At 36.3% G+C, this 16,296-nt stretch overlaps 1 protein-coding gene across 2 annotated transcripts in view; it reads right to left on the bottom strand.

Moving 5' to 3' along the window:
- Positions 1–1,605: 1,605 nt before the first annotated feature.
- CEP57L1 (centrosomal protein 57 like 1) overlaps positions 1,606–16,296 on the bottom strand; it is a 60,008-nt gene continuing 45,317 nt past the window's right edge. For both annotated transcript variants that reach the window (XM_045842789.1, XM_045842788.1), the window contains exons 7-12: positions 15,840–15,917; positions 15,269–15,355; positions 7,839–7,916; positions 7,481–7,725; positions 6,231–6,375; positions 1,606–4,109 (exon numbers count right to left, since the gene is read on the bottom strand). In XM_045842789.1, the coding sequence (XP_045698745.1) occupies positions 3,891–4,109; positions 6,231–6,375; positions 7,481–7,725; positions 7,839–7,916; positions 15,269–15,355; positions 15,840–15,917 (852 nt within the window). In that variant the 3' untranslated portion in view covers positions 1,606–3,890. The remainder of the gene's footprint in view (positions 4,110–6,230; positions 6,376–7,480; positions 7,726–7,838; positions 7,917–15,268; positions 15,356–15,839; positions 15,918–16,296) is intronic.

The raw sequence follows: 16,296 nt of genomic DNA, 5'->3' as shown, positions 1-16,296 counted from the left end.
GAGGGAAAGCTAGATGAGCAAGATCTAGGCAGGAAAATCTAGGCAGAAAATATGGTGGGTAACTTCACTCTTATTTTAAAAGAATCTGGAAAGCTCATTATATTCTTCACAGAACTTTTACCTTCCTTTGCTAATTCATAATGCCCAATACTCCTCCTCCAACTACCAACCCCAGATCTGGCCTCTCAACATTACAGACTGTTGAACTGGTCATGAACAAGCCTTACACTGGACAAAACTGCTTCACAGCATGAAGTAACAAGAGAGCGATTTGATTGTCTGCTGTTTTCTGCTAAAATTGCTGAACACATGGGTATACAGTGGAACATGGACATATATAATAAACATGCACCAGGAAAACCAAGTCCACCTAATCCTTTAAATAATTCACCTGTGGCTACAATAAAAACAAACTCTGGCCTAGACAGTATTTGAAAACTGTAATTTCATAATTTGATTATATCTAATTTTCCTTACACAAGAAAACACTAAAGACGAATCAGAGGAGGAAAGGTACATGAAAACAAGTGCGTAGGTTAACAAAGATAACTGCGGAGGCCTGGGCAAAGCCTACGGAATTACCAAGAAGGAAATTTATTTTCAGATCAGTGACAGTTAGTACTGTTTTTGTTTCCCTCACTGTGCTTTAATTAAAAGGTGCCATGGCATCCATAGACATTTTTTTTAAAACCTTGCAGGTGCTGTTACGTCTTACGAACTTATCTAAAATAAACCTCACATGCAGTTAAATGTTCTCGGTGGGTACAGCTTTCGTGATGGCTCAGTAGCGTTCCGGGACGCTCCTGCGGGAGTTCGACTGTTCACACCAACAACGGCAGCTGGGGCACGGTGTGCGCTCCTCGGATTGTGCATGACCTACAGACCTTTTTCCTTAGTTTGATTTCTCACAAGTCAAATTTTAATTTTTCTTTCATCAAAAGCTAAGAATAACACTTTACAGCTAAAATCGTATTTTTAAAGGATATACAAAAAGCTGAAAAATAATTTTGGCATCCATCATCCCAGCCAGCTACCCCACTATTTTACCCTCTTTTAATCTTCTGCTGAAAATCCAGCATTTCCCTTTGATTCTTGCATCTTTAGCTACAACTTAATAAAAATGGTGGGGTTGCCAATGGCCCAAATAAGAACAGTTAGTTCAAGATTCCAATCCCTATTTCCAGGATTAAAACAGTCACAATACCTGTTGCTTTAAACATTCGAACTTTTTAGTTTCGCAGTTTCAAAGTTGAGACCTGCCTGGGCTAGAAAGTTCCAATTTTACTTTTTTAATTTCTGGTAAGTAAAAAACAAACAAGCCTGTTTTTCACTTAAGTGAACACAATTGGTGATAATCTTACCAAGTTTCTGAGCAGAGAGCACAGCTGCAGGGTTGCTATAGCAACTCTTGTACACAGACCACAGCTTGCCCCTTCCAGGAAGGAAATCTTTGCTCCACCCCCTGAGGAGTCCAAGGCTCTGGCAAGCAGCAGTCAGTGAGTGGAGACACACTTTCAGTCCAGCAGGTGTGATGGAGGAACAAGAGGCCATTCTTTATTGTCTCTCAGTAAGAAATGTCACCCCACAAGCAGAACAGACTCCAGACCAAATTGCTGTGTGATTCTTTATTTCTGTATTCTTTACCCCCTCCTACTAGAAACCTGAGCTAGGGTACAAGCCAAAGCAATGTCCTCCCAGGCACACAGAAAAATTAAAAAACAAACACGGAAAACAAAGACCTCCCTTTACGCGCACCGCACCCCCCCAACAAAAACCTCCAGTAAATTAGAATATTCCCATTTTTATGAAGAATGCCCTTTGGCTCTTGCTTTCAGGATTTAAGCCATACACACTTAGGTTCTTGACATTTTTTCCTCCACTCAGATTTAACATTTATTGAGTTCGTACTCAGTGCCAACCCTTTTGCTGGGTGCTTTAACATGTTACTTCATCTACTCTTCACAATACATCCCCACTTTACAAATGAGAAATGAGGGTCCAAAAATGTATTTGATGTCCGAGCTACTAGATGTTGGACTCACAATTTGAACCTGTCTCCTAATTCTGAAATCCTGCTTTTTTCTACCACACTTCACTAATTTTGTAAGAAAATTCTAAATTTAAATATTCAAGCATTCCTTAAAATGACTTAAAATTTTTTATGGTATTTTATTTTAGAAATAAATTTTCATAAGTAATGATTACTGATAAATGAAATATATCCAGCCACCTTCCTAAGTGCATAGAAAAGAAAAGGCACAGAAAGGGAGGGCTCCATTGTGGTCTGGGTGAGGGTTTTTTTGTTGTTGCTGGTGGTGTTTTGTGTGTGTGTGTGTGTGTGTGTGTGTGTGTGTGTGTGTTTGCTAAGTCTAAATTACAGAAATCACATTATTGAGGATGAAAGGCAAAGTAGAAAAACAGGTAAGGTGACAAAACTAAGTTTAGATGATATGCTCTGTGGAACATCTCTGGGGCTGAAGGAGCTGATGGAGAGGGAATGAAAGCAGGGGACACATGTGCCTATTTAAACCAGAGGGAGAGAAACGTTTATCTCTGCCATTAATTATTTTCAAGGACCATTCCAGGTATCTGCCCATTTTCAGTCATCTCCCCACTTCAGGTATGGAAAGGCCTTCTAACATAGTATTGTACATCTCCTCTCACGGAGAATGAATCCTAGTTCTCCCCGGAAGAAGTATCCCCTTCACTTACATGCACTTCTGGGAATTTCCTAGGAGGATGTAAAGACTGTCTTTTGAAATCAGTTTTCCTAGCTCCCTGACATCCTGACCAAAAATTCTACCCATAGCTTGAACATTTCCCAGCTATGGATTCAGTACGGATGTACCTCCAACTCTGTCCCTTTGGAGTCCCCACTCCTTAAGCTGTTGGCCAGCTTTCTGAGTTCCTCCCTTCCAGTATGCCTTTTCTGTCAGGCTTCAGTTTTATTTCAATTAATGTCTTCGATTCTCCTGTTGTCCCAAAGGATTTCAGTAAGAAACCAAAAAAAGTTCAGAAGTCATACTAGTTTCCATAGGCTAAAGTATACACAGAAATCTCTTTATAGCACTGATTTAAAAATATAAAAAATAAGAATGTAGCATATTTCCCCCAATTTTTGCTAGTAAAGTAATAAAATGTACAACTTCTTCCTATACTTTCCTATAAAAAAATTAAAAATTTGCCAGTTTTGTGGGTCCTGGAAATTCACATTCTTGATTTATATTGATGAATATTATATATAATGCAAAACTAAAAGTCATCAAAAGTTGTAGTTATAAAACTAGATTTGTAAAAGAGAATGAGAATGGTAGAGGAAAGCTTCTGCAGTTCAGTTGTCATCTAAAAATGAAGTAACTATGGGTTCTTATTTGTAATTGTCCTAGAAACTTGGGCTAAAGGCCTCTTCACAAAGGTTTTTTATTTCCAAAAAAAGAAAAACATTTCACAGCTCTAAAACAAGATAGGGAGGAGGCACTAGGAGAGTTACAAGACCTTTCCATACTCTGTTCATTTTATATTGCTTCTTAGGGTCACAGGCCCACCCAGTGAAAAGGAGGAATGGTACCTGACATGGTATTTCAAATTTAACTAAGTTGCATCGATCTAGTATAATTTCTTAAATTTAGCTTGAGATATCTGAAAAGTGAACACTGTTCTAAAATATGGTGAGATTAGTATTTCAGTCAATAAAAAAACCCAATCATTTATTACTATTTGGGATTCTTAGGAGGTCATTGGGCATTAATTAAAAAAATACTACAACTTGACACTTTATAGAGGCTAGAAACATAATTCAAAATTTCATAAAGTTATATTAAATTACAACCACTTTAGACAATTTAAGATCTCATTGACAGAGTTCACTTAAGGTGATAGTTTTGCTAGTGCTACTGTTCCCACATGATATCATCTCTCCTCAATTTCATTTGAAGATTATGGACTTGTATTGGATGAAAGCTGCTGTTCTTCTGAAGAGAGTTATTTAGCAAACATTTTCTGGGGCTATTTTTTATGTTCTTTGATCCTTTAGGGTTTCTATCTTCTCGTTGAATACTTGAAGATTCATTCATCTTTGAGTTTTGAACTTTTTGCTGAAGTTTACAAACCTGGAGAGAAAAAAATCTAACATTTTAGTCAAAAACATTAAAAATATACCCTATAATAGATGGATTGGATTGATGGTTTAAAAATTACATAAAATTAAAAAGCTCATTAAGCTTTTATTTATTGAATACCTATTTGATACCTAGTACTGTGCTAGTCAGGTAGAAATGTAATAAATAAAACAATCCTTGCTCTCAAGAAGCTTACTATTCTTATTAATGAAAGAAAAGCATATACATGACAGCTAGAGAATAATTCAAGCTGGGGTAACTTGGAGTAGGACAGAAACTGTGTATCTGAGAAGGACAAAGTGGGACGAAATCAATGTGGAGTGGAGAAGCTGAGAGGAAGGTTTACGAGAATATGAAGTGGGTAAAAAATATAAAACAGAGGAGAGAGGACCTTTCAAGTGATATAGCAGCAAAGATCTAGTGCTAGGAATGAGTGTCAAGTTTATAGAGTCAAATATATGTATATTACATAAAAGTATTCCTGAATTTAAAGCAGCCCTGAATGCCAGTAACAACAACAACATCGTCAAGGGAATAAACCTTATCTCACTGAGGAGTATCTGGTAATGGCTGGATCGACAGAATTATACAAGACAAAACCTTTCAACCAGTCAAAACCCATTTCTTCCAAGTCCAGTCTATTACTCAGTCTATTTCACTTACACATAGGCTTAATTTGTGGAGCTGATCCAGACGCAGGTGAAGTATCTGATGTTCTGTTTGTCTAAGGCCATTTTAATCGCCTTAGACAAATAGAACATTTTAATTACAGCCATTAAATTTATCATGATGAAATACTTGAAAACATAGTATTTTCAAAATATAATTTATGAACAGATTGCCTAAATTTAAAAAAAATGACTACTTTCCTATCCCATTCAAGTTTCTTCTAAGTAATATAATTTTCACCCTAGCACAAACCACACAAAATTTTTTACTTACTGTAGCCTTAAAAGCTACTAAAGTGAAAACATTTGTTTCAAAAACATTCATTTCCCTCTTCCTTTCTTTTTTTTTTTTAAGATTTAATTTATTTATTTTTAGAGAGGGAAGGGAGTGGGGGGGGGGAGAGAGAGAGAGAGAGAGAGAGAGAGAGAGAGAGAGAGAGAGAGAGAGAGAGAGAGAGAAACATCAATGTGTGGTTGCTGGGGGTTCTGGCCTGCAACCCAGGAATGTACCCTGGCTGGGAATCGAACCTGGGACACTTTGGTTCCCAGCCCGCACTCAATCCACTGAGTTATGCCAGCCAGGGTACCCTCTTCCTTTCTTTAATGACTATAAAAGAATAAAAGCAGTAAAATTCTGTATCCTTTATTACTGTCCCATAAAGTGAGAGAGGCTCAACTGTGGAGTTAATACATCACCAACTTGTACAAATGCTGATTATTACATAGGCAGATGACTACACAATGTGCCTTTAGGGCTCCTGGAAAGATTCCATCTGCTTTCTGCTCCAAAAGTGTAATGGTGCTAATAATCCAACCTATGAAGTCATTGTCTTGGCATAAAATATTCTAATATTCCATGATTCCTCTGTTAAAATTGTTATGCCACTCTTAGTTATTAAGAGTTCACATGCAAGGATGGGTAGGGTCCCCCTCACCGCCTCACTACAGCTAGCTGAGCACAGGTCCTCAGGGAATGCAACACAGCAGAGCTTCCTCTGGGAAAGGAAAAATGGTGGCTTTAGAATTGGCTATTGCTTAAGGAGCCAGGTTTGTGTGTGGGACTGAGTTAGAGACCTGTCGCCATAAGGGGCTTCACTAAGGCAGGAGGGGAGGGAAGGAGAAGGGGGAAATGCTACAAAGGTAACTGGGACGCCTGCAAAGAATTTTCAGCATACCTCACAATTTTCCCGAAGATATTCTGGATACATAACTAACTTTCTTTCTCCCTTTTTGCTATCTTGTCTTGGAGAGTTATGTTCAGGAGAATATGTTATTCTAATAGGTCAGATGGATCTATTCTATAATAGGCCTAAATGACTCCTGTTTACTATCTTTTCGCTAAGTCATACATACAGACCTTAAATTTGGAAGGTCATACAGAGATATAACACTGCATCCAGGAATATTACAGTTTTATTGGAATCTTTTACTAAAGCCTTCTTACATTGTCTTGATGCTTCATCAGTTTGGAAATCTGTTCTCCTTTAATTTCCATTTTTTTAATTAAATGCTCCAGTTCACATTCTATGTCTTCACAGACTGACTGGCTTTCAGTTTCCTTCATTTGATTCAGTAGTTCTTGGTGCTCTCTGTGAAAGAAAAACCAGTATTAGGTCCTGTTATAGTTTATGGTATATGTCTTTGCCATAATTAAACAATAAAATTCAATGATAAATTTTAGTCAGTTAAATATTAATCTTCAAAGACAGTCTCTTTCTATAATTAGGGCTATCTAATTAAATAAACAATAAAATTCAATGATAAATTTTAGTCAGTTAAATATTAATCTTCAAAGACAGTCTCTTTCTATAATTAGGGATATCTAATTAAATCTATGGTAAATATAAACAGGTTCCTGGGATGTGAGATTACATACATTTAGAAATATCTTAGACTCAGGTTCTTAACCTTAAAAAAAAAGTCTGAATTCTTGACATTTATAGCTAAATGTAGTAAAATATTCTGATGTCCTTAGCAAGAGGCATTAGAGTACTCTCTTTAGTTCTAACTTTGGAATTATTAATGTAGGATCTTTGGAAGAATTCCAGCCATGGAAATATTTGCCAGATAAATCTCCAAATTAGGTGATAGCCTACTCAGGAAAATAATGTCAACAGAACTAGTTACAGATTCTACATTGCTCTTAGTTCAATTAGCTGGCTAGTCAAATCACATATTTTCTGAAATTTTGTTAAATATATATTTAAACCTGGGACTTAAAATACGTATCTCATTCAGAATCTTGTTTACTATGGATGCTTCAACTTGTAATGCAGACCAGACAGTGTCTAAAAGAAGAAATTGCATTCCTACTTATCAAGTGAAATCATTTACTTAACTAAAAGATTATAAAAAACAAAATCTTTCTCATAAAAGCTTTTATGAGTTATAATTTAAGATCACCAGACCCCATTTTTTTGACTGTTGGTAATATTGGTGTATATATTCAGATCTTGGGAATACAGAGACTCCTTAGACTGAAACAGGTATAATTACACAGAGATGAAAATTTAAATCCAGTGGTATCAATAAATACAATGAAAAATCAGTGACAAAAATGTGCAGATTGAAATAAGTCCAAATGGCTAAGTAAGGCCACTAAGAATTTATAAGTGGCACTGTTCTTAAGACTAAGAAGGAAAAAAGTTCCAAAATATTTTGCTGCTTCTTTGGATAAAGAATAAAAATACTTACATACTCATTTGGTCCAGTTCATCTTGCATTGCCATCAAAAGTTCAGACAAATTGTCGCAAATGGAAACAGATTTTTCTGAGTCAAGAGGTACTGCTTTACACTGGGAAGTTGTCCTTGTGGGCCTGTAGAGACATCTAGGCTCAGTGGCTTCAGCAGGTTTCTGAAGAATACGTGGCGCGTAATGTTGCATCATCCGCAGGAGGTTTTGCATACTTGCATTTACAGAATGGCGGGCACCAGCAGACTTTAGGGGAAAACAAATAGCTGAGAACAATTTCAAGTGACTGATGGCAATTAAATACAACGTAAAAGCAGGAATTTTTTTTGAACGAGTATCTTCATTTTCCCCCCTCTCACCTTCTCAGCCACAATAGGCAGTGATCCAAACTTCGAATAAATTTGCTGAGGTGGCTCTCTTTTTAAACACTTAGTTTTCTAAATATTGAGAAGAGAAAAAGTAAACAAAAATATTTTAAAAGACATTTAGGACATGAACTAGTCTCAAGCCTCAAACAGAAGTCTCAAATAGTAAATAATCTGAAGAGAAAATAGGCAAAAAGCAGAGATTTCTCTGAAGATAACATAAAGATGGCAAATAAACAGATAAACAGATGCACTATCATTAGTCGTTGGGAAATTGCACTATACACCTATCAGAATAAAAACTAAAATAAAATAAAAACTACTGATGACACCAAATACTGGCAAGGATGTGAAGGAACTGAATTGCTCACACAGAGTTGGTGGGAATACAAAATAATATGGCAACTTTGGAAGCTTCTTGTAAAACTAAATATATACTTATCATTATGACCCAGCAATTGCACTCCTCAACATTTCTCCCAGAAAAATACTTATTTTTACATACAAAACTGCACACAAATGTTCATAACAGCTTTATTTGTGATAACCCCAAACTGAAAACAACCCAGCTCTCCTTCAATAGGTAAATGATTCAACTGTGTTACATCTATGACATGGGCTACCACAAAGAAATAAAAAGACTGTGTTAATATTTGGATGGCTATCAAGGGAATTGGCTGAGTGAAAAAGCTAATCTCAAAAGGTTACATGCTGTATGATTCCCTTTATATAATATCCTTGTAATAAAATTATAGAGATGGTGAACAGATCAGAAGTTGCCAAGGATTAGGGAGGGGCATGTATAGCTGTAAAAGGATTGTGGAAAGAGCCTTATGGTGGTCTAATAGTTCTGTTATCAGTTGTGGTGATGGTTACATGAATCTACACATGTGATAAAACTATACAAACTCACACACACATACATCTGCATACACAAATAAGTGAATATAAAACTGGTGAAATCTGAATAAGTTCTGTGTACTGCACCAATGTCAATTCCCTGGGTACTATACTATACTATTCTATACTATATTTATGCCAGATATTACCATTGTGAAAAACTGGTTAAAGATAGAGGGCAGCTCCCTACATGTATTTTTGTAATCTCCTGGGATTCTATAACTATTTCAAAGTAAAAAGTAAAAACAAAGGAAACAAAAAGTACATGATAAGGACATAGAACAATAATAAATGTTGGTGAAAACACAAATTGGTCCAATCACTTTGGACATTATCTTGTAAAGTTAATGATGCACGACTCTTATGGCCCAGTATCTAAGAGAAACTCCTGTAAATATGTACCAGGAGGCGGACAAAATGTTCATGACAGTGTTGTTTATAATAACAAAAAATGAGAAACAATCCACATGATCATTGAAAGGAGGAAGAATAAAGCTTTTAGAGTCATAAAATGCAATGAATCATAGGTATATGAATCAATTGGATGGATCTCATAAACTTAATGCTGAGTGCAAAGAGCAAATTGCTGAAGAACAGAAACAAAATGAAGACTATTTATATAAAGTTTGAAGTTATGTAAACCTATTATTATATATATTTTAATATTTTTATTGATTATGCTATTACAGTTTTCCCAATTTTCCCCCCTCTATGCTCCTTCTGCCCTGACCCTCCAACCCTCCAGCATTACCCCTCCTTAGTCTACGTCCGTGGGTTGTACATATAAGTTCTTTGAGTCCTCTGTTTCCTATACCATTTATTATCTCTCCCTGTCTACCCTATGCTTACTAACCATGCTTCTTCCCTGTAACTCTCCCCACCCCCTGAAATCCTTCCATGTGATGTCCATTTCTCTGATTCTGTTCCTGTTCTGGTTGTTTGCTTAGTTTTTGTTTTTGTTCTTTTTCTTTTCTTTTAGGTTCATTTGTTGATAGTTGTAGGTTTGTTGTCATTTTACTGTTCATATTTCTGATCTTCTTTTTCTTAGATAAATCCCTTTATATTTCATGTAATACTGGCTTGGTGATGATGAACTCCTTTAACTTGACCTTGTCTGGGAAGCACTTTATCTGACCTTCCATTCTAAGTGAAAGCTTTGCCAGATAGAGTAATCTTGGATATAAATCCTTACCCTTCATGACTTCAAATACTTCTTCCCAGCTCCTTCTTGCCTGCAAGGTTTCTTTTGAGAAATCAGCTGATAGTCTAATGGGAATTCTTTGTAGGTAACTCTTTCTTTTTCTCTTGCAGATTTTAAGATTTTCTCCTTATTTTTAATCTTGGGTAACTTAATGTAGATGTGCCTTGGTGAATTCCTCTTTGGGTCCAAATTTTCTTGGGACTCTCTGGGCTTCCTGGACTTCCTAGAAGTCTACTTCCCTTGCCAGATTGGGGAAGTTCTCCTTCATTATTCCTTTAAATAAGTTTTCAATTTCTTGGTCTTCCTCTTCTCCTACTGGCACGCCTATAATTTGGATATTGGAATGTTTCAGGTTGTCCCAGAGGTTTGCAAGAGTCTCTTCACTCTTTTGAATTCTTGTTTCTTCATTTTGATCTGAATGGATGTTTATTTTTCCCTTTTGTTCCAAATAGTTGCTTTGACTCTTGGTTTCCTTCCTGTCACTGTTATTCCCTGAACATTTTGTTTTATTTCACTTTGGGTATCCTTCATTTGTTTTTTCATTTTTCGTCCAAGCTCAGTCAGATCGGTCAGCATTTTGATTACTAGGGCTTTAAATTCCACATCAGATAGGTTGGCAATCTCCTTCTCCCTTAGCTGTCTTTCTGAGGTTATGCTCTGTTCTTTCATTTGGGCCATATTTCTTTGTCTTGGTGCAGCTGATAGGTTGTAGGGGGCAGGGCCTTAGGTATTCACTAGGGCTGCAGTGCTGCCTGGGGGGAAGGGCCAGAGAGGGAACAGTGTGGATAGCCTGCTCATCTCTAGTGCACTTTTCAACAGTCTCTCAGACTCTCCTGTGAGACTGGGAGTTTCTCCAACCATGGCACCCCCAGGCGTAGCCCACAGCCATCTCTGAGTCCCCTTAAGTCAGCCCCTCCCATGCAGTCCGTGGAGCTTGGCAGCCAGCCTGCTCCCAAGGTCCCCAGGTAGCTGCATTTTTTCTGAGTCGGCCTACGTGGTTCGCTGTGTTACTGGTCTGGTTGTTTTGGTTGACTTTTTCTTTAATTCCTTTGTTGTCAGAGTTTCATGCAGTTTGATTTTATGGCACTTTTGATTATTTATTGATTTCAGATTGGTTGTTATCCTCCTTTTGGTTGTGCAAGGAAGCAAAGGGTCTCTACCTACGCCTCCATCTTGGCCGAACTCTCAACATTGTATTTTTTATAATGAAAGAAAACTTCCTTAATTTGGTAAAGGAAATAGACATGTAAGCTGAGGAAGCACAAAGAGTCCCACACAAGACACGTCAAAATTAAAATGCCAAAGGTTAAAGAAAAAGACATGGGAGCAGGGTGTGGGAGAATGGGTGAAGAGGTGAGAGGATCAAGAAGTACAACTAAGTAGTTACAGAATAGCCATGGGATGTAAAGTACCTGATAGGAAATGGAGTAGCCCAAGAACTTATACACATGACCCATGGACATGAACAAAGGTGGGGGGATTGCCTGAGGGAGTGAGGGGTGCTGGGTAAAGGGGGGCAAAGTGGGAAAAATCAGGACAACTGTAATAGCATAATCAATAAAATATAATTAAAAAATAAAACTATATCTTTTGGAAATACCTATTTTACAAAGTGATTTATCTTAATAAATGCCAGTGAATGATAAACATAAAATCAGAATTGTGTTTAGCCCTAGGAAGGGAGAGAGAGGATATAATTTAGGAGGGGAATATGCTGGGCTTTGTGGACCCTGTAAAGATTCATTTGATGTGAACCCCAAGAAGAAATTCATCTCCTGAAAGAGACTCCATACAGTTAACTGAGGGCCGAAATTTTATAAATAATAAAAGTCTAGCAGCCATTTGCTGATGGGCTTCTCACATACTTTGTATGCCAGAAAGATGTGTAGACTGCCCTGTCTGGTGTGGCTCACTGGACTCAATGCCAGCCTGTGAACTGAAAGGTCACTAGTTCCATTCCAGGTCAGGGCACATGCTGGGTCCCCAGTTGGGGGTGTGCAAGAGGCAACTGATCAATGTGTCTCTCACATATCAATGTTTCTCTCCTCTTTCCCCCTCCCTTCACCTCTCTCTAAAAATAAATTAAAAAAGAAAAAAAAAAGAACCATAGCCTGAACTCTCATTTTCCATACTACAACCTTTTTGTTTATGCCATCTATCCCAACCTTCTGGTCTCGGCTACCTTGGCCTGTATTAAGGGGCAGAGCAAAGCTAGCCTGAGCTCCACCTCCCGTCTCCACCCCCCTCACCCCATCGCCCCCTCCACAGGAGGAGGTGAGCAGCAGAAAGCTTGGGGAATGCTGATAATTCAGTCACTGCATGGAAACGCTGGTTTCATCTTTCTGCTGATACTTGCCCTGTCCAATCAGAACTACATGATTTGGATACCTTATTTACATAAAATGAACCTAATTGTGAATATGGGCAGGAATTTCTACTATAAAAGACAGCCTCTCCTTTGTTTCTGTGGGCACACAGTTTAGGTTGCTACCTGAATCTGTGTCTCCCAGGCTGCAGCTCCTTCTTGCTTCAAATAAATCCTTTTTATCCTTTATTACAATCTAAAATTAATTTTGGTTTACAGCTCAATAGTGCTGATAATGTTGTATTTCTTAAGCTAGGTGGTGAGTATACCAGCATTAATTTTACTGTTATCTTTCAAGCAGACATTTTTTTGTTACATATACTCTTTCATAAAACATTAAAAAACATACTGCTAAACTAATTTGTAAGTTCTTAGGAATAATTTACATTATTTCACTATTTTTGTTGGAGGGATTGAACTAGGGTGACCATTCTTCTCGATTTGTCCATGACGAGGGAGCTCATAGAACACAAGGAAAGTCTAAGGAAAACTGGGGTGAATTAGCCAACTTTAGTTAGCACTTCAGCAAGAGACTATAATCAACAAAATGACCATATTCCACAATGAAAAAAAAATTCCCAGTTCTAGGTGGAAATTTAGACATCATAAATATTATAAGCATTCACTTTTTAAAAAAAGAATTAAAGAAATAAAAATGACTTAGAGGTAGATAAATCACAACAGTTTTGAGTCAGTTCTTATTCACTTAAGAGTTGCTTGGTGACCTTGGGCAATCAATCATTCAAGCTCTGTATCTTAGTAATAGGAATTTCAAGTAATGAGAAATAATGGCCTCATCTAAGGCTATTTCAAGCAGTTATAATTAAGAGCAAAAGAATTTTAGGTTAATTCTTCTATTCACCACACTGAATGAGATCTCTGGTTGATTACAATCTAACCTTTTAAGAAAAGAATGAAAACTTCATAGCAAAGTTTTCCATCATTGCTTATAATATTCAGACTGACTGCTTCCACACTCACCTTCACATTGCTGCAGCTACCATCTAGAAGTACAACTCTGACCATGTCTTTACTCATCCCAAAAGCCTTTAATGTTTCCCAACTGCTTACAGAATAAAAGTTATAATTATTAATATGGCACTGAAGGTCAGCCATAATTTCATCTCAAGCTATATTTTCCATTTTAATTCTCACCATGACACCACCTCATCCTCAGTACTGGACAATTATCTATGAGTTTGAGGAAAAACCAACTATGTCCTCAGACCATAATACACTTCTCATCTCTATCAATGCCTATTAATTCTCCAAGGCTGCCTTTAATGCTGCTTCTTGTATGACCCCTTCACATATTCCTTGTACAGAATCACAACACTGTGTTTACACCACTGTTGTTTTTATTTTACTCTAATATTTGTATATTTATCTGCTTCTATAAATTCCTGTCTCATTTATCTTTACCACCTAGAGACAGCAGTCTATGCAAATCAAGACGCATGGGTTGAATGAACTCCATGCAGGATATGGAAAAAGTGCCAGTGAGATAAGCAGGACTCACACACAGGTCTCCTAAGATACGATTCCACCTTCAACAATGTTGTTCCTGCCGTTCTATTAAAGGGAAGCATTAATTCTCATGGGCCCTATGAATTTGGGATTGGAACTAACTACTTTTATAAAGTGATTTTGCTGTTAATTAGTATTTTTTTTCTTTTCTAGGAGCTACCTTTTCTTTCCTTCATTTCTTTTACCTTTTTTCTCCCTCTACTTTTGTTACTTTTACACTGAATAGAAAAATGTTTAAAAATTTCCACTAATTCATCAAAGGATGCCATAAAACAAATATAAAAATATTTCATTATTTTTCCACTGGCAAATTACTTAGAGTGATTTTGGCTTTGCAGCTTCTAATCTCATTTTACAAACAAGATACAGATCAAATATTTAAGGAAGAAAATAAGCAAAAGAAAAAGTGAAATGAAAAAAATCAAAGTAAAGTTTCACTAGGAAAATTGTTTTTCATTATTATAGTTTGCAAATTCTCTGAAAGAAAAAATTATGAAAAGCACAACCAGACTATTATTGCACAGTAACTCTTATCTATGCGATAGAAGAGCAGTCAAAGTTAAGTATAAAGTTCTCTCCATTACCGTATCCATAGGGGAACCCATGGCAGTGGCCAGAATTCTCAGAAAGTGTCTCTGCTCCCACAGCAAATGGCACACAGAAATACTCATTACATGTATATTGAACAAACAGTAATAATGGTCATCAAAACTATAATTTCAGACTCGTAAGATTAAAAGGGATTATAATTTCTTACCATTACAGATATTAAAGAAGGTTTAATACAATTTATCCAAAACACCAACTAATCTAAATAAAATATTGGTCAATCTATAAACTAACTTCCCATTTCTTATTTTTAGGCAACACCAAAGGATACAAGCGTAAAAAGAACATAATAATAAATTCTCTAGAGAAATTACTTCACAGGTCTATAATTTAATACTATATGGCTTACTGTTTTTATTGTGCATCTATTCTATAAAACTGCTGCCAGGATTTACTGTGTTGTTTGCATCTATTGTGTTGCTTAATTGACTCTTTTATAATATAAAGTGTCACAAAATACATTACTTTGAGAGTTGAGTACTAGGAAAATGTTTATCTTTCTAGAAAAAACAGAATGCTTATTGTTATTTCACAAAGACACACACACTGCCCATTATATGCTCTATTTGCTTTCCTTGTCAGGCAAACTCCACTAAGTTGTGCGCTCAAATGCTGTGGACGTTTTGTGGAGAAAATTTACGAAATTTTCTGTCCTTACACCCCAACCCATCATCACTTGATTCATATTTTTATCTTCATTTCATAGCAGCATTGCATGTCTTTTATTATAAATCACTTCAAATTATTTTTGGAAATGGATAGGTATAAATGTTAAGAGTGAATAGGTAAATATTAGCAAATAAAAATAAAGTGTTTGCATACCTTTGAAGATTTCTTCTTTTCCTTAGATTGTTTTGGATTTGATACTGAAGACATTAAAATTCTATTGACTTCAAGTCCAGTTTGAAGCTACAATATTTAAGATAAAACTTTATAACATTGATTTTTATAATGAAAGATCAAGTCTCGGTTTATAAAGATAAAAATACTTTTTGAAAAAAACAAAGGAAACCCAAAATACTATTTTTATGTGTGTGAAAGTCACTAAATCTATTGGTAATTACAGTCATTTTCTGTTTATAAGAGAATGAATAATTTAATGTATATATCAACCAAACTGAAAATAATCTATAAGCAGGAGTTTTTATATATATGTGTGTGTGTATTTATTATGTTAAACTTTCAAAACACCAGAAGACCTCTTGGCAATGCATTGAAGTATATGAATGTACTGGATGACTTACTGAGAAGTCCATTTTTATAGCATAAAAAGACCAAACTAACAAGCTAGGAGGCAGAAACTAGAGTTTAGAATATAAACTTCAGTTAAGAAACTGAAGTAGAATAAAACATATGTGTTTTACTGTGATACATGATATAGTGCTCTACTTACCTCAGAAGCTTTGTCTTGAAATAGCTTACGCTGATGCTCTTCTTCCTTAAGTTTTTCCTCTAAATGTTTAATCTTGTCCTGCAAAAGAATAAAACCACTAGAGCCAAATATCCTTTGTTCCTTTTCCAAATAGAGTCCTTGGAGCCTGGGTTATTAATGGTGTAGCAAATTAAAGCAGAAAGTAAGGAGAAGGAATGGCAAAAGACGCTAAGGTTTTTCTTGGCTGTCTACCTATGCTCCTTTCCCTGCTATTACACATAAGAACAAAGGGAAAGCAAAGAATGTACATGCATAGGCATTATTCTCTTTCAGGAACAAAACTTTGCGGGGACGGGGTATGTGTTAAAGGTCTAGAAGGTCAAGCAATTATAGTTTTGGGTATCCATGTTTCATTAAAAACACAGACAAATCACAATAAATGTCCATCATGTGAACAGTTGGAGCAGGGAAGGGATAG

Source organism: Phyllostomus hastatus, unplaced genomic scaffold (assembly GCF_019186645.2).
Source record: "Phyllostomus hastatus isolate PE091 unplaced genomic scaffold, TTU_PhHast_1.1 phas_contig_40, whole genome shotgun sequence".
NCBI classification, from domain to species: Eukaryota; Metazoa; Chordata; class Mammalia; order Chiroptera; family Phyllostomidae; genus Phyllostomus; species Phyllostomus hastatus.
The sequence above is the reverse complement of the archived record's forward strand: the minus strand, read 5'-3'. Positions and strand labels throughout refer to the sequence as shown.